Raw genomic sequence first — 19,397 nt, 5'->3', positions numbered from 1 at the left:
ACAGGGCAAGGGAAGAAAATTCCTAGCGGGGATTTTAAAGCAACTTTATTTGGAAAAGTCGCAGGTTGAGTTCCTATCATTGCATCAGGGGCAGATTTCCAGTGAGTAGAGGGTCCTCCTCTCTCCCCCATTCTTCTCCTCATACAGGGAATAATGGAGCCACTCCTTCTCATAACAAATTGTCAATCTTTGGAATGGAAAATTCTGAGTAAGATTCAGAACTCCACTAAACATATGGTGAATCTGGCAGTAGATTTGCTCTAGAAATAAGGCCCTATTTTATGACTGAAAATACTAAAAGTTTTTTTTTATCTTACAGAAATGAAAAAAAAAATAACCAGAAAGATCTTACATTAAAATCATTTATTCAGATATGCTTAGTGGTTAAGCTTGTTGGAAAGTTTTCAAAAATTTTTTTTTCAGGGGAGACTTTTCGGTTTTGTTTGTCCTTTAAGGGGCATCTCTAGCGAGGGAATTAGCAGCTCCACATTTCATTAAGTGTTTTGAACTGTGTCACTTTGAATGCCTTACCTGCCTCCCTTTCTCTTTGGCAAAGGAATAGCAGCTCAGTAACCGTCCAAGATTCTTTTTGAAGATAAGCAACTTTCAGTTTTTCATTAAGATAAAATTTGGATCTCTGCATGTGGATCAACATGCAAGGAAAAACGTGCATCAAGTATTTCACATGTAATGTTGTTCCAGGGATATATTTTCTTTTCTGGATGCCATGAAATGAGATATGTTTCACCACTGAAGACCACCATGAAGGCATTCAGGATTTTATATATTGGACTATTAATTTGGTGATATTTCCTATTGTGGAATTTCAGAGGGATAATCTTAAAATTTTTTGCATGGAAACACTTTATTTGAACATAAAGCTGTTTTCCTGTTAATATTTTTGTTTTGTCAGCTTTCACTGGGTATGTGTGTTAAAATGATTCAGGTTAGCCTTCTTAGGAGGAAGCGAATGTATTTCGCAATTTCCTTTTGTATATTTTGCAAGTGGTGCAAATACCTGTCTTTGCTTTCATTATTATTATGAAAAATATCAGTTAATTTGTTTAAAAAGTTAAACCATTACACATTTACTTGATAGGTTTTCTAAGTGTCGTAAAAATTTGGAGAGTTTTAGTTACAAAAGCACCAACTCACTTGGAAAAAAGAAAATTGGATTCAACTTTGAAAACCAATTATATGTTAACATTGAAATATATGTGTGTGAATTATATTGTATAAGAGATTATAATAGTAAAATCTTAGGTTAGTATGAGATTTAGCATACTTTAAAAAATAATCCAAAGTCGTGTTTCAAAACTTCAGGTGGGTGTAGAGTTTCTCATATATGTGTTTGAGACCTTAGATCTCCGAACTGCCCTGCATGAGAATCAAGTATTTGTTGTTCATGTGGTAATTAAACTCTAGATTTCTTTTAGGCTTCACTGATTCTGAAATCGTTTTGTGTATTATCCCATCCTCAATCATCCTGAAAAATATGTCCTATCTAATTTCTCCAATCAGTCTTCTCTCAATGAAAATAGAGATCTTTCAAGGTGTGTTATTTGGGTTTATTAAGAATCTCATGATAGGCAGTTGCTCATAATACCCAATCAAGTGTGAGTAAGCTATGCCAATGATGTTGCAGTACATGGTAAATTCCTTATATTTTGAGAGACAGTTAACAAAAGGACAGAAGCGTATGTTTTCCATTAAGATGACTGGAAAATGCTTCCTCAGAACAAATAAGTAAGTGCAAAGAGCATTGAATACATGTTAAAATATCTTATGTAATAATTTTACTATGACTGCTGGAAGCTGTTAATTTTGATAGGTTATAGGATTTGTATATCTCTCTCTTTTTATATTTTCACTCAGTGATCTATATAGTCAATTTTCCTTTTGTTCCTTCCCATTCAGAAACATGCATATTTATAAAATTCTTAATGTCTATGAGGAATGAGTCAATAGTTATCTATTTCAAGTCCCCCTGAAAAACTGAATATTTATGAAATAAATAGCCTATTGCTACTATTCCCACCTGCTAGTGAGATTATATACTAAAATAAATGCTGAAAATCAGCTAGATTAGGAGATTTACTGATAATGTCTTCCTCTCAGTTGATGAAACTGGCAATTGCTTTTGGAATATAATTGCTTATAATATTAATCATTATTACCTCCATGTAATATTTTGGGAGGCTTTTTTTTCTGATAAGAGAGTGGGCCTGTGAAAATGGTTTCTGCAAAATTAATCCAAGGTGGAAGGGAATTAGCTGCAGAATGCTGGACAAATACATGTTCTATGTGTGCAAAGCCATTTTATAGCCCATCTTAGTCCGGATCAATAACATATATCAACTTGAGAACCATGACATAATTTTATATTTTCTGAAAATTCATACACCAGAGGTCTATGGGGAACTCACAACCTGTTAATGGGTGTTCTTATCAAAGAGGACTTCTCAGTACTTTAGATCCCAAGTAGAGGTGATAGCATTATTTGATTACAGTGAGTTCCCAGGGTTTGCAAAGTGAGGAGGTAGAACTGTAGCTGCCCAGATCTCTACTGAATCTGCTCTTATGATATGGACACCTGAGACAAATTCAAAGACCATATCACTTCACAATTAGTTCAGTTATGGGCCAGAAGGGATAGGTTTTGTATATTAAGTCCCCAAATACATTATTCACTGTCCTTCTCATAATCAGTTTGCCTAGCTATTTGCTGTGATGACTTAGCTTTTAAGAAGCTATTGATAGTTTTAACCTGTTTGAAAGCACAGCAGATAGACACAGTGCCATTAAGTTGTTGAGGTTAAGGTGTAAATAATATTCTATTTTTACATCATTGTATTTTCTTTGAAAACTCCATAATTATACTTTAATAACAAATTCCTGATTTTCAGAGGCTGCTTTTCCATTGCGTGTCATGGACATTCATAGATTTAATTTCTTACTAATTTGAAGTTAAGAGGATTTCCTTTGAAGTGTATGTGACACTGAAAAGTAAAAAGACCCTGAAATGCATGATACATAATGATAGTACAAATATAAAAATTAGAATGAAATCAAATAATTATGTTAAATAACAGCTTAGTGTCCTTCTGCTCCTGATCTGTAATATGCCGTGGTCAATATCTTTTTCTGTGTCAATGGGAGCTCATTAAATGTAAACTCTGCAGACTAACTGAGACATGCCATATTAGTGCTTGCCAAAGCTTGACATTTTTAATACATTAATAATATGTCTGTAATGTAATGGAAAACTATTAATCACAACTGGTTATGTGCCAGAAATTTAAGCTATAATTGGCTGCTTCTTGTCAAGAATGTCTGTTGCACAGTCCTGCAACTGCCTAATATTCAAATATCTTGCACTCCTCTGCATTTTTCCTTGTCAGTTCTCTAAATTCGATCAATGGTGTAGTCCATAATTCTGTGTAATGACCATCATTATAATTCTGATATACTTTAATGAGAATTCGTTATATTGGGATTGCTATTGTGTCAGGAGGTAGCAAAGGGTTCACATACATTTCCTGAGTGTTCAAATTTTTCTGTACAAATGTATGGTCACCCTTTGTTTTGTGGTTGCAGTAATGTGAAATGTGGTTAAGGAGAGTGTAACCAAGAATAAATGCATGAGGAAAATATCATTTATTGGTTAAAACAGATAATGAAGACTAATCTCAGGAAGCATTCAAATATATATTTAAAATGGTGTTTTGAAAATAATATTAAAAATAAACACACAATGCTCACTCCATTCAAACTCAAAACAGTCAACTCCAGGTCTTCAAGATTATATCATTCTTGATAAAACAGTTGCTATGTATTTGAAACTAAGAATTAAAGGTAATAATTTCTGACCTAGGAGATTTTACACTGCTTCCATTGTAATGCCTACGTCCCCCTACCTCTTGAAAGTATTTGTTTCCTCTTTTAAAAAGTAGTAAACACAATTGAAGAATCCATCTCAAAAATGTAGATTTGTATCATTTTAACACCTTCTCAGATTATTAATTGTCAAATTGTTGGATGTGTCTGAAAATATCCACTTAAAATTACTAATGAATCTGAAGAAAAGCAGAAGGCTGTAGTAGCCACAACACATGCTTCTCTGATTTTTTTCTTTTTAGCTTAAGATTTCAAAATGTGCTTTACACAGTATAGTCTTTAGGTTACACGGAAGAGGCTGATTCAAATCTGTAGTTTATACGTGTTTAGACAAACTACTAATTACTGCTTCATAGGAACTCAAATATTCAACACTTTTTCTAATAGAAAATATCACAAATTGCAGCTGCATGATAACATTTTATGAATTGAATATAATGAAAATTGCACTTGCATCTATAAAGCAATTATTATAAATTACTTTGCTATGGAAACACAATTCCACCATCTGTTGGCATTTCATAGTCTCTGTGGCTTAGTTCATTTTAAGATGGTACATTATTTAAATATAATGAATTTCCTTTATAAGATTGTTTGAAGATAGTGAACTTCCATATTTCAGCTGTTTAATGTGAATTGAAGGGTCTATAATAGAATTTTCCAAAACCATAGGCTTTTAAAAAATCCTTTTCGCATTGCTTAAAAATCAATTAATTTTGAGACTATAAATATGAATAATCTAATTAAGAAAATATACTTTTTAATATCTGGTTTTCAAATATTAGCTTTTGTTTAGATTTGGATAGTGATCTCTAAACAGAAAAGGGGCCAGTTAAACTCACCAATGACTTTTACCCATAGTTATGTAGGGTGCATTATCAGTTAACCAAAAGTACTTTTACACAGTAATTTTTATTTTCTCTTAGAATTAGTGCCATATTATTCTGCTTCATGGCCTGGTATCTCACTCTCGGCTATTTTTATATGTGCATTTTAAATTGTGCGTTTTACTACAGAGCTTTTAGTTTTAAAGCAGCTTATAATATTCGCCTTTGGGACAAATTCTCTTCTGTTGCAGAAAGTAATAGCAAATGCAGATGTAATGGCTATAAAAAGACACAAAAATATAGAAAATTCTTATGAAAGGAAATTTTGCTCCTTTGGTTTTATTTTTGAATATTTTTTTCAGAGAGCCAAGTTATCTTTAGTACTAAATGCAGCTAAACAAAAGATGCTAAATTCTTCAAATATAATGAACAAATCCACAGGGACTGGCTCATGCCAACAATGCTGATTTTCACTCCAGCAAACAAAAGCTAAGAGATGTACAAGGAGTTTGGAGATTTTTAGGGTCTCTTTGCCAAGAGACAAAAGGGATATAAGTAGTTGTCATGTCTTTGTCACTGTTATAAAAGCGCTCATTTACCCCATTGTTCTCTTGGAAGATTTTCTAGCATTGCAGCGTATGAGAAATGTTTAAATCTAGATGCTTGCTCTCAGTTTTGTCAAGATGGAAATATAATTTTTGAAGTGAAAACCTGTAACTCACCTAGAACACACATGTCTGTCTTTGTTATGGAAGAGTTAAATCCCTCATATCGAAATTCCCCGCTACGTGAATGATTTCCACGGTTTGCTCATTCTAGCAAAGCAGCTGAGTAAAGGTTAGCTGTATTACACCAATTTGCTTTATATTGCATCAGACCTCCAAAATGTCAACGTATTGTACATTTCGTAATACACTGATTCTGGGACAGTAACTCTTATTCTTATTGTTTCTAAAAGGGTGTTGGTGCCGGAAGAAAAGAATGATTGATGGGAAACAGACATCAGGCTATAGACACTCATCCTTTTGCTTTGGATACTGATATGTCAGCCTGCCTGAGCATCCCTTGTGAGCTGTGAACATTGAGGACCACTCAGGGTTATCGGATGTACAACGGGAGAGCCATCAGTTTGCTAAATTATTATCTGCAATTGGACATTGTTTACAAAAACCAAACTAGACCTGAATCTAATAGATATGTTCTAGGACAAAGAAAGCTGCAAGTTGTTAGCACCTAACATGCAAGTATGTTAGGCTTCCACCAAAGTCCTCAATATACCTGAATACGCACAATATCTTACTCTTCACGTTTGGTTTTGGAATCTGCTTTGAGGTCCCATCCTCGTTTTTGTTGTTGTTTTTTTGTTTTTTTTTTAAATATACAGATCTACCTACCCAGATACATATATACATATATGTATATATATGTAAAATAGACAAAGATTGCAGATCATAAAGCAAGCTCTGCTTTGGTTTCCAAGAAGATTACAAAGAATTTAGAGATGTATTTGTCAAGATTCCTGTCGATTCATGCCCTTTGGGTTACAGTGTCCTCAGTGATGCAGCCCTACCCTTTGGTATGGGGACATTATGATGTGTGTAAGACTCAGATTTACACAGAAGAAGGGAAAGTTTGGGATTACATGGCCTGCCAGCCGGAATCCACAGACATGACGAAATATCTGAAAGTGAAACTCGATCCTCCGGATATTACCTGTGGAGACCCTCCTGAGACATTCTGTGCAATGGTGAGGTAACGCTTTTGCATAAAATATTTCATATAAATAGGGTCTAATAGCATATGCATACAAATGTGGTGAGTGTGAAGACAATTGATGCAATAAGTTGAATCTGTAGGTGGCAGATTTGTGTTAACAGGCTAGTTTCTTTCTCAGTGGAGGCTTACACTGCCTAGAATAATAATTTGCACAGTGTGATTGATGCCCTGGAAGGAACTTACTTTCTGCTTCCCTGAAAACCAATAGTTTTACTAAGGCAGGTACACTATAACAAATATTATAAAAGAAAAAGTCCAGCTGAAGGTTAAATTTTAGATTGGAGGTTAGAAATATGATGAGGTCATATCTGTCATGTTAAAGATAAAATGCATTGGCAAACCAACTTTCAAAATACAAATGTTTCTTCACATATGTATATAAGGCCAGTCCTAAATTCCATAGTTCAAGGAGAGACTAGATCTCATAATTATCTCCATCAGAAAGCTGCTATGATTTGGGAGTCCTTGGTTAGGAGTCCAGCAAAAAAAAAAAAAAAAAAAAAAATACAGGAGCGAGAGACTAAAGCCTTGTGAGAAGTTTTTCCAGAAATAATCTTATTTGCCAGCTCCCCTCATTGTCAAGGTCATAGTTTTCTATGTACATTTTAAAGATGACTTTTGGAACATAGAAAACTTAAGTGCTAAAAAGTAAGGGCTCAGCATATATAAATTCAGATACTTTTCTTTTGATTGGCAAAGTTATAGTATTCATTATTCTCATGGCTTATGGAAGTCTTTTTTTCTGCATAGGAAGTTAAATACCGTTTGAAAGGTAACACTGGGGTAACACATTGAATTTTTACAAAAGATATAGCTGACAATATTTCTGTTAAGTATTAGTAAAGAGGCTGGTGATTAAAATCATATATTAATGTGCTAAAGAGTTCAGATGGTGAGTTCATTTGGTTTATGTTATTTTTTATCATAAGTGGTTTTTATTTGATACAAGAACTGTCATCCCATTTTGTCTCCACAAAACAGATGTAATTGTATGGCAGATTTTAATAGTATTCTTACCTGACTATATTATCTTGAACCTGGCCTGGCATTTTCAGGATAGTGAAACTATTAATCAAAGTAGCATCTGTTCACAGTCCCCAGTGAGTTAAATTAGCATAAGATCATCTTAGACCTAGCACTATAAAAAAGGTTTTGTAACAGGAAACAATTTTGAGCAATAAAGAGTGTTTTCACCTAAAAGCTAAGGGCTTGCCATTTTTCAGAAGTGCCTTTGGGGACTGGTTTGAATTATAGTCTAAACCTGATTTTGTGGAGAGTGAGGGAAAAAAGCTTGGCTATTAGGTGTCACTGTAACTAAAGTGCCCTGAAAGACTAAATATTTCAAAGAGAGGACCCGTCTTTCGAAACAGGTATGTGCTTTGCAAAGCAGAGACTTCCAGAGAAGGAGTTTATTCAAACAGATTAGCAAAACCATAATAAATCTGTAAAGGAGCAGAGACATTTGTGGTGGCTTTATGTGAGGTCTTTAAAATTTCTCCTAAAAGGTCAAATATAAGATCTCATTACAAATCCGGATTGCTGTTTGGGTGAAAGCTTGTGTAGTCTTCTGCTTCTTACAGCAGAGGATGAGTTCTGGACCAAGTCTTCATATTATGAAGAACACTCTAGCTTTGTGTATTGTTTACATGACACTTGTAACAACATGTCTCTTCTGGAATTGTTTTATAATTTACAGATCTAAGTAAAATAGGAAATTTTCTTTCTCAGGGTGCTGTTTTCCCTCTCATAGGCCCTGTATGATGTTTTCAGGGTGTGATTTGTGGGTGCAGCTTCCCTGATTTCAGTCTGAGGCCACAGAATGCTTGCTCAGCACTGCTCCTGTCTGTCATGTTGAAGGGTTTACTTGGTGTCGTCAGCATGCGTCTTTCTCCCATCATGAGTGCAAAGGGCATGTTACATATCTTCCCATGCCTGCCTTTCAGAGGGACATGGTCTAGGGTATTTAAACAAGTCAATTCCTCTCAGTCCACTGGCTAAGTGATGTTAGACACCAAATGGGAGAAAAGAATTAAAATAATATCCCTCAGCTTTCTCATATGTGGTAATGTGTATACTCTGCATGTCCACACGAAACTCTGCAGGACAGTCTTTAAAAGGCTGCATCTTAGTGTGATGCAGGTATTTGGAATCCTTAGTGGATATAAACTTGTCATTGGACAGAGTGGTTTTCCAAGGGAGAATGTAAGATTTCGGAAACATTACCTACCAGTGCTTAATTGTATTCCTTAATATGCATCTGATTGGCATAACAAATTTTGTAATCTATCTTTTAAATATACATCTTGGGACTATTTGTATGCATATCATATACCATGTCAATGGTAATGGCCTGATATAGCAACACTTCCTCTCTGCAGTTTTAGATGTTCCATAAAACTCTTTAGTATAAGGATTCCTGACACAAGGTTAGGAAACTCTTTCAGGATGCTGTCATATCAAACCTGTTTAGCTACTCCTTAGCCCAGTGTCTAATAGGGATCCATAAAGTCATTTGTGTTGTGACTTACGCATTCTCCGTTCCTTGACATTTGCATCCATAGCTGCTCCCTCTGAGTCGTTATGGCCTATTATATCAGGGGAGCTGCCACATAAGCCCAGCCACTGCTTAGCCCTTATATGTAAATGTTCATGCAAAATAGTTTCAGTAATCACTTGTTCTGCTAGTGACACCCTTATTAGCCGTGGCTATAGCTGTTCTGAGGACTGAGGGAAAATGTGGTCAGGGAAATACCTATAATTCCCAGGACCGATTTGTTTAATATAAAGTTGAAGTTCATTGGCATTGCATTAAGAGTCTGTGTTGCTGCTTTTTTTTCATTGGCCTCATCATTATATGCCAGTGACTGTCTATGAATGTTGTATTTGTTTTAATATAGAGAAAAGTTTCAGGGAAAAAAAGGAGCATATGGATTCCATTTGACAATAGATCTCTGCTTATTAACCTGGATGCCATAATTAATTGTCAATGTCAAGTACTTTAAAATTGTTCCGTGGTAATTGTACCAGTATTTATAAACATTAGTTTTTCAGGAGAGCACTGCCATTTCTATTAATCATAGCGGATGCGGAAGGGGAATGTGTATATATGTAAATATATACATATATACGTAAATTGTGTATATTGAAAACCATGCATTTTCTTTTTAATCTGATATATTCCTTTTGAGTTGAGGATGGCTAAAGAAAATCTCTGTTTTCATCAATGGGGAAGAATCTGAAGGCAAAATGGGGGTTAACCCTTTTTTTAGGCTGGGATAACACATTTGAATAGATCCTATCATTTCAGCCACGCTGAAAGCTTCAGGTGGCAGAGCTTTATGGGGAAACACAGATCATCTAGTGACTACAGTTTGTTTCAATTTGCATAAAGAGCAGAGAGGATGATCTGAACCTATGTGTAAAGCTGAAGTGTCAACACAAAGCTATGACTTGTTCTTTGTGTTTAGACAAACTTAGCTGTCATATCTTCCCTCACACCCCAGTGGCTTAAAAATGGCAAAATTATCTGCAATTATCTCTAGCCTGCAGCTAATTTTCGGGATAAGTTAAACAGACGCTTTGAAAAGAAGCCTACAGACGAAAGAACTCATGTGTGTTTGTACAATTTATGGTGCAGAAGTGCTGATGACTGTGGAAATGGAAGCCCTTGAGTGCTGCTATGGATTTCAGAGCCAATCAAAACTAAATTAGGAAACAAAGATTATTAAAAAGTCTTCTGTGCATGTAATTTTGGCATAATATTATAAGGTGGACATTAAATGTTTCCCTTGGAGGTGCTCAGCATCATTAATGCAGCATGCCTTTAATTACAAGGTAGGCTCTTATTACTAAAAAAATGGAGAAAATAAAATACTCTGAGGTATAGTTAGCAATAACCTCATTATGTTTACTGAAATAATTAAGAGAAAAGGCATAATTTTTCTAAATAAAATGTCAGAATTGGAAATGAAAATGGATTTTCCTTGGGAAATTTACTAAATGTGTGCCTGTGCTCTCGATAGGCATTTATTCAAGTACCTTAACAGATCTATTAATGATCATTCCATATTGTGCTATTTCTAGATAGACTTCTATTATGAAAAAAACTCTAATTATTGTAAGCACTGTGGATAGAGCATGTTTCATTATGTTCAAATGGGATTGACAGAGGTGGTAGAAAGCCTTTGTGTTTTGTGGTTTTAAAGGAACCCTGAGAAATGAGTGACTGGTAACTCGTAGTCTCAGGGCTATCTATAACTTCAAGTTCTGACTTACCTTTGGCTCAGGTTGCCATCTGGTGGCTATCAGGTGGCCCTTGAGAAATTAATTTGATAAACTCAATTACATTTTTGAGGACATGTAATTAATATCAATTTTCCAAAACTGGAAATGACATTAACTTATATAATAAATAACCTTAAAAATGCAGTTTGTTCACATGAAACATAATTCAATAAATGAATGATTTTTAATAACAGTGACATCTTTCATTTGAACTGATTTATCCCTTAATTATGCCAAATGGAATTTTTTAAAACCTTCAGTTCTTTAATTATTAACACTTCATTGTTATTATTTCATTATTTAGACTTATTTCTTAGAAAAGTTTAACTCATGTTTGGAATGAATTAAGTTCTAAGGAAATCAGTCTTTCTGATATATCACTATATCAAGTATTTCCTTTCTGAGGAGACTACAATAGCTCCTTACTATCTACTGCATCAAGCCTAAAGTACTCTACCTGTTTTTGAATTTGGGTGCATACAGCTTATTGCCCACCACTTCTCATCAGGACTCTATAGCCTCTCCAGGGGACTATGGCTGGCAATCTGATTGGAAGGGGACAACTGGATTTGGCTTGAAGATGCATGACTTGTTGGGAAGGTCTCAGGAGGGAACTGATGAAGGTTATGGCAAAGGTCACAAAACCTAAAACCACCTTACGTCATTAATTGCCCCAGATAGTGTGTGTAAGTGCTCTTGGTTGATCTAATGCCTCACAAACATTACTGCAAACTATTGTGTGCAGAATGAAGTGAACAGAGCATTCAGCACATGCAAAACCTAGAGGTGGTGGCGATAACCAAAGTCAAATAATATATGGTCACTGAGCCCAGAGGAAGTTGAGTTCTGAGCAAAATTAACACAAAGTAGTGTGTATTCAGAGGGCAGAAGAACAGAGAAATAAGACCAGCACTCAGAATTTAAAGGGGAAATATTGTTTTGCAACATGTCAAAGGGCCATCTGGAAAATACTATCTGGTAGCCAAATGCCTAATATTAAAGTGTCAGAAAAGGAGAGGAAAAAAGGCTGGGTTGGCCGAGTGTGGTGGCTCATGCCTGTAATCTCAGCACCTTGAGGGGCTGAAGTGGGTGAATGTCTTGAGCCTAGAAGTTCAAGACCAGCCTGAGCAACATAAGGAAACCCTGCCTCTACAAAAAAACAGAAATTGGCCAGTCATGGAGACAAGCAACTGTAGTCCCAGCTACTTGGGAGGCTGTGGTGGGAGGATCTCTTGAGCCCAGGAGGTCAAGGCTGCAGTGAACCAAGATCACACCACTGCACAACAGCCTAGCCAACAGAGCAAGACACTTTCTCAAAGAAAAAAAAAATACTGGGTGGAGTAGATGGTGGCATAGTTTTTTAATGACTGCCTGGTGGCCTGGTTAATGGTAGACTTCTTATATCTGGCAGATACAGCCAGGATGGAAGAGAAATAAAATGATAAAGAACCATATATATATTTATCAGGTTGAATTTTACATATATATATATATATATATATATATATACACATATATATATAATTTAAGAGATATCAGAGTATGTTGAGTAAAATAAGCATGGTTTATCTACCTGGAATTTCCATTTCACATTCAGATTGGGGGAAACATTTAACCTAATGCAAAGATGTAAGATTTTTAAAGGTGAAACATGAGACCACAAAATAATGACGCTTTGTGGTGGAATTCTTTGTTACCTCCTTCAGTCCCCCAGGAGATAAACTTGTCTGCTCTTAATCTAGAGGATGATCACTTGCAAAGTGTGAAAAGCATTGTCCTAAATCACTGGTCTCTCTTTACTGTTTTGAAGTCTCACGGGTATATTCTCCAGAATTTTGGAAGGCTTGCTCTGCTTTTCTTTGATTTTTGTTTTGTTTTGTTTTGTGTTTAACATGGGTTTTAGGCTGGTCTCTAGATCCTCTGATTTTGAGGACTAGCTTTATCACCAAGAAGTCCCTCACCTCATGTTACCTCCTGCCTCTACAAGGACAAACAAAAGACATGACTTTTGTTTGGCATAGTCCATGCTCTTCCCTGCTTACTCTGATGCCACCCATCTTTCAATGTCTAGCTCAAGTTAATTTTTCTGTACACTTCTTGCCAATTTCAGGTTATATCACCCTTTTGACTTTTTAACTCCTGTTAAATCTCTCTCGCTCGCTCTCTCGCTCAATATACACACACACGCACATGTATACACACACACACACACACACACACACACACACGCGCATATACAGCCCAGGAGGTCAAGGCTGCAGTGAGCCAAGATCACACCACAGCACAACAGCCTAGGCAATAGAGCAAGACCCTGTCTCAAACAACACAAAGACTGGGTATCGTTTTGCAAGATGTGTATATATATGTACATGTATAGATACACATGCATATACCTAGAGAGAGAGAAACCATGTCATTGGATGGTTATTAGACAAGGAATTAGATCCTAATCAATACTGCACATTATATTCTTACATTTTCTTCTACTATGAGGCCTTAGCAAATAAATGAGGATACGGAGTTTAATAAAAAGAATCAGTTACGTACATCTCTGTATCTAATTAGGCATACAGAGTAGCCACCACTGCCTGTGTACTCGACTGTACTCCACCATTCAGCACATTAGATCTGATTGATTTATACACCCACATACACATTTATTTCATATGTTTACTGTACTCTGACTCTTTAAGTGGGTCACTACTCTTCAAGTGGGATGATAGGTGAGCGAGCCTATCATTAGCAAAATGCATGGTAGAAATTCACCAAAGACTGTATATTATATCGTTTTTTATTCCTCATAGCATTTAACTAACTCCTGGGCAGCAAATCAATGATAACATTGTTCTAGCCAATTAATTAATTTGGATATGATAAAGTCACAGACCACATAATGATGTTTTGGTAAATGGGGAACCACTTATACTACAGTGGTCTCATGAGATTAAAATGCTGTATTTTTACTGTAACTTTTTCTGTGTTTAGATTTAGATTCACATATACTTAATGCTGTGGTACAGTTGCCTACAGTATTCAGTATAGTGACATGCCATACAGGCTGGTAGCCTAGGAGCAACAGGCTACACCATATAGCCTAGGTGTGTGCAGTGGGCTATACCATCGAGATGTGTGTTGGTATACTCTGTGATGCTCACACAACAAGATCGCCTGATGACACATTTCTCAAAATGTATCCCTGTTGTAACGTGACACATGACTATATTTGATTACCGTAATGTTTTCTATTTCCTAAACACGTGTCATAAATCTGATGTTTTCCTCTGCAAATTAAGAAACAAATAACAAAATTTAGCTACTGTACTTGGACAGCTTATGATGCTTTCAAAAGAGAAATGGTAGAGGCAAAATCTACCCTGAACTCAGATACAGAAATCTCTCTCTCTTTCTCTATACTATATATGAGGAATATTTTCTATTTCTAATTCAATATGGGAGGTTAGGTATGTGAAAAAAGAAGAATCTGTTTAGATAAAGAAGATTATCCTGGTGCATGTTTAACACAGCATTATAACCAATGGGAAAAACAATGAAAATAACAGCCAGATATCAAGGTAGAAAGGCAATTAAATTAAATGTTGTATAGCCTCATAATAGAATATGTATAGCCATTAAAGTAATATTTCTGAAGAATAGATGATGACAAAAGTAAATGTGGAAAACATAGTAGTACAGTTTTTAAAAGAATGAGATGGCAAAATGATTTCCATGTTGTGTATGTTTTTAGGATGGTGAGCTCACTGTGTTGTATTTCACTGAGGCTAAAAAGGTAGGGCTACATTCCTGTGTGGTCAGGGATGGAACTGCCCTTGAATGTACGCTCCGTGTCATTCATGGGGAACGAGGAGTCAGGATACTTGGGCAGGTCCCTCTCTCTGGTCATTGCTCTCTTCCGTCTGTGCTTCTGGAGGTAGAAGGAAAATAGCTTTGGCCACACGGTGTTAAGCGAAGTCAGGAGATCTCTTTGGAAGCAATAAGCTGAAGATGAGTAAATTACACCTTGTAAACTATACCTGTGGCTTTAAAATTTGCTTTAAATCGATCCACAGTGAGAAATAGATTTTATGTCAGAACACAGTAAACACACACTTATCCCCATACACAGCCAAAACAAAAGCTTCACAAAACAGAGCTTGCACCTCCTATGTGTTATGGCTTGTGGTATTTTTTTCTTCCATTATATTCTTTTCTCTTATTTAACAACGAATTGAAAATTATATACTGATTATGATCCGAAAAGTATTTGTGGCATTGTTTTTGAAACTTGAATAAGTAGAAAAATACTGTACCAAACATTGCATAATTTCCTTTTTTAAATTCAACATGAAGTTTTGAGATAAACTGTTGTATAGTATTCTGCCATATGAATATTTCTTCAGCCAGTCTTCTGTTTCTAGGCATTTAGGTTTTTGGATTTTACACTTTAAGGTTCTTGATTGGTGTTGTCAAATTGTCCACCTGAAAGATAGTTAACAATTTATATTTCTACCAGCATGTTATGAAAATATGCCAGTCATTAGATCCTCATCAGTACTGCACATTATGTTCTTACATTTTCTTCTACTATAAGGCCTTAGCAAATAAATGAAGATGTGGAGTTTAACAAAAAAAAAAAATCATGACAAAATTATCTTATTTCCATTATCTGTTTTCCTAAGGTTATAATTTTTTAAATTTGAGATTGATATAGGGACATATTTGAAGGTAAAAATGACATTTCATTTTTTTTAAAGATGCATTTATTGAGAGGGTTGATTTTTAATATGTTTCTTAGTTATTTAAATTTATTTTTTTAACTTTATTATACTTTAAGTTCTGGAATACATGAGCAGAATGCACAGGTTTGTTACATAGGTACACACATGCCATGGTGGTTTGCTGCACCCATCAACCTGTCATCTACATTAGGTATTTCTCGTAATGCTATCCCACCCCTAGCTCCCCACCCTCCAGCAGGCCCCACTGTGTGATGTTCCCCTCCCTGTGTCCATGTGTTCTCATTATTCAACACCCCCTATGAGTGAGAACATGGGGTGTTTGGTTTTCTGTTCCTGTGAGTTTGCTGAGGATGATCGTTTCCAGCTTCATCAAACTTGATAGTTTCCTTCCTTCAAAGGACATGAACTCCTCCTTTTTTATGGCTGTATAGTATTCCATGGTGTATATGTGCCACATTTTCTTTATTCAGTCTATCACTGATGGGCACTGAGTTGGTTCCAAGTCTTTGCTATTGTGAACAGTGCTACAATAAACATATGTGTGCATGTATCTTATGTAGCCAACAAACATGAAAAAAATCTCATCATCACCGGTCATTAGAGAAATGCAAATCAATACCACAAAGATATACCATCTCATATCAGTTAGAATGTCAATCATTAAAAAGTCAGGAAACAACAGATGCAGGAGAGGATGTGGAGAAATAGGAACACTTTTACGCTGTTGGTGGGAGTGTAAATTAATTCAACCATTGTGGAAGACAGTGTGGCGATTCCTCAATGACCTAGAACCAGGTCTACCATTTGAGCCAGCAATCCCATTACTGGGTATACACACAAAGGATTATAAATCATTCTACTGTAAATTTCTTTATTTCTAACTGTAAGAATTTTAACCCATTTGTACATTTTGCCTGCCTTTTTTAAATTTAATATTTAATTTAAATAATTTAAATATTTATATATATGTAATATTTGGACCTTTTACAAAAAGTCAATTTTCTGTCAATGTAATCAGTTCAAAATATGAATGTCCTTTTTGCCATAAGAACGGATATCATTCCAGAGACTTTTCAACACTCTTCATTTTGTGGAAATGTTACGTATTTCTGCATTGGATTTTGGTGGCAGAGACATAATCTTGGGGCTGGGAAAGATTCATCTGAGTGCCTCCTTCCGTCTTTTCTTCCTATTATAAGAATTTAGCAAAGTTGTCATTTACTCTTAGGCATGCATCTTTTCCACTTAGAATCAGTCCCTTTGAAAAAAGTTAAATCCTGGAACATATTCCTTATATAAAACTGCTGGTATAAAATCTGCTTTGTTTTTAATTCAACAGCTCAATGGGCAGACTAGTTTTTTGTGTACTATTTAAAAATTTCAGAGTTTCTTTTCTTACAAAAGGGGAAAATGATGAAATTTGTTTTATAAGCATAATATTGGAAAGAACTTACTGAGATCAGCAGGTTGTAAATTTTTTCTCATCTTGCTAGGAATAGACAGATGCATATAGTATCTATTCCATGAAAATTAAAGATGTGAGCTGAGGAAGAAACCAGAATTGGTTTTCACTCTTTGACCTACTTTGAAGCTGACTTCTAACATATTAAATGAAGAATTGAACTAAGTGTCGCTCCAGTGCAAAGAAATAGCCCTTTTGTTTCAGAAAGTTGATGTCCATCGAGAAGTCCCGCTGCTGACGTGATCATGAGGTCATGTCCGCACAATAATTTTTCACCATCACAGGTGATGTTGTATTGCTTCCCTGTTGCTCCCTTTCCTTCTTGGAAATGATAAAATGAAGAAATCAAATACACTTCCAAACAATTTCTAAGCATGGTCTGGAAACTAATCTTATGTTTCAGCAATGTTGTCCTGGTTCCTCTCTAGTGATTTGTATAAAGGAAGGAATTATAAACTGGTTGAAAAGATTAGGCAAGTGTAAAGAATATGAAGCCTGCTGAAAAGTTAAAAGACTGTTCTAGAAAAAGAATTCTATATTTCAAAGAAAGATATTTTAGTGTGTGCCTAGATGCCAGAAGACATGAATGTGGGATGTGTAAAACTATAAATTGTCTACCAGATATGGAGAGCTGAGACTTGTAGGTCATATGAAGGTTATATCAAAGGACCTCAATCTTTTTGAAAATGATATTCAAAATTTTTGGATTCCTTTGTGGGTCAGAGTAGACAGAGGTCATTCCTATTGTGGACCATCTGCATGCTCTCTCAAAAGAGAACAGAATCCAATGTGTGTGGTCTGCATAAGTTACAGAAGAGGATGTGTGCATGACATAGAGAAAGTGAGTTGGTGGCCAATATGCTAATCTGAGGTTGGTTGTTGATGCCTGGACCACTCAGTATGGGTTATTTCAAAGTTGAGAAAGACTAATCTTATATGAGGTGTTAGGGAGCATACTCATCAATGTGCCTACTATCTGGCTCAGAATTATGTTCTATTTAGCCATCATGGGAGACAGTGCTTTTATAGTGCTGAGCAGGGTGTGATGCATATAGGAGTAGTTACATGCTTGTTGAACTGAATTTGTGTTTTCGTTTTACAAATAATATGTATAGCTGATATTTATGAAGAACTTACATGGTGTTATGCATTGCACTGAAAATTTGGACTGTGTTGGGCCTTATAATCCTCAGTCCTGTCTTATCCTTACTCAGCAGAGTAATTGAAGCATGAGGTTAAATAATTATTCTAAGTAAGGGGTACAAACAGGATATAAACCTAGACACTCTGATACCTACGTTCCACTCTTAAACTGTTCTGTTTCCCCATAATTTCATTTGTAGCATGTAGAATAAAACCATGGTGAAAATCTTTTTTAAAAAATCACATTTATGACTTGGGCTATGAGCTATAATACTATGATTTTGTTATTTAAAAAGCTTTTTAGCTGAAATACCCTCAGAAAATTGAATTCTGTAAATAGAGTGTACAGAAAGTTGAAAATATATATTATGTGATGAGTGTCTTCATTCAGGGATAAGAGAGCTGATCAACAGTGTTTGTTTCCATTCTTGCTTTTTTTTCCATTAACGTGTTCATATAAATGGAAATAAGCTGTTAGAAATCATAGAGAGCAGAGTACATATTGTATTCATCATGTAAAAAGCAGAATAATAAGTCAGCAACTGTTGGCTAGTTAACAAAATCATATCCTTGTGGGTGAGGTGTTGAGAAAAGTAGTTAGTGTGATGCTTTTGTTTTGTTTTCGGTTTTTTACAGTATCAATAACAACTGTTATCATATAGCCAACTGCCTACATGCTGTCTCTACTTGGATGTCTAGTAGGCAGTTTAAACTTAACATGTTTATTATAGAACTCTTGATTCCTTCTTCCTAAATCTATTCTGCCTCTAGTATTTCCCATATCTGTAAATGGCAACTTACATTCATCTAGCTGCTGAAGACGAAAAAATGTAAGACTCCTCCTTAACTTCTTTATATCCCTCACAACACGTATCAGCAAGTGCTGTTAGCAAAATCGTCAAGATATATTGCAAATCCAACCACTTTTCACCTTCTCCACTGCTAACAGCCACAGTTCAACCAGCTTTGTCTCTAGGCTAGACTCCTGCAGTGTCTCCTAATTGGTCTCCCTGCTCCCCACTTTTATTCTACTATCAAAATCATTTACATAATATATAAACTATTATAAAACAGAAACGTTGTTTATAATATAATAATATATATATGTGTATAATTTTTAAAATTTCAGCCAGTCTGGCCCTTTCCTTGTTCAATTTTTCTCGTAACTTTTAGTTCATTCAACATCATATCCCACCCCTTACTACTGCCTGCAAATTCCTATCTGATCTGGTGCCTGCATGGCTCTCTGACCTCTGCTCTCCTTGTTCCCGC

At 35.5% G+C, this 19,397-nt stretch overlaps 1 protein-coding gene across 6 annotated transcripts in view; it reads left to right on the top strand.

Annotated features, from left to right (window-relative positions):
* Positions 1-19,397, top strand: part of NTNG1 (netrin G1) — a 357,837-nt gene that overhangs the window by 2,370 nt on the left and 336,070 nt on the right. For all 6 annotated transcript variants that reach the window (XM_039460945.2, XM_003933377.4, XM_010343970.3 and 3 more), the window contains exon 2: positions 5,683-6,471. In XM_039460945.2, the coding sequence (XP_039316879.1) occupies positions 6,226-6,471 (246 nt within the window). In that variant the 5' untranslated portion in view covers positions 5,683-6,225. The remainder of the gene's footprint in view (positions 1-5,682; positions 6,472-19,397) is intronic.

The sequence above is a fragment of the Saimiri boliviensis genome, chromosome 11, assembly GCF_048565385.1.
Source record: "Saimiri boliviensis isolate mSaiBol1 chromosome 11, mSaiBol1.pri, whole genome shotgun sequence".
Lineage (NCBI taxonomy): Eukaryota > Metazoa > Chordata > Mammalia > Primates > Cebidae > Saimiri > Saimiri boliviensis.
The sequence above is the reverse complement of the archived record's forward strand: the minus strand, read 5'-3'. Positions and strand labels throughout refer to the sequence as shown.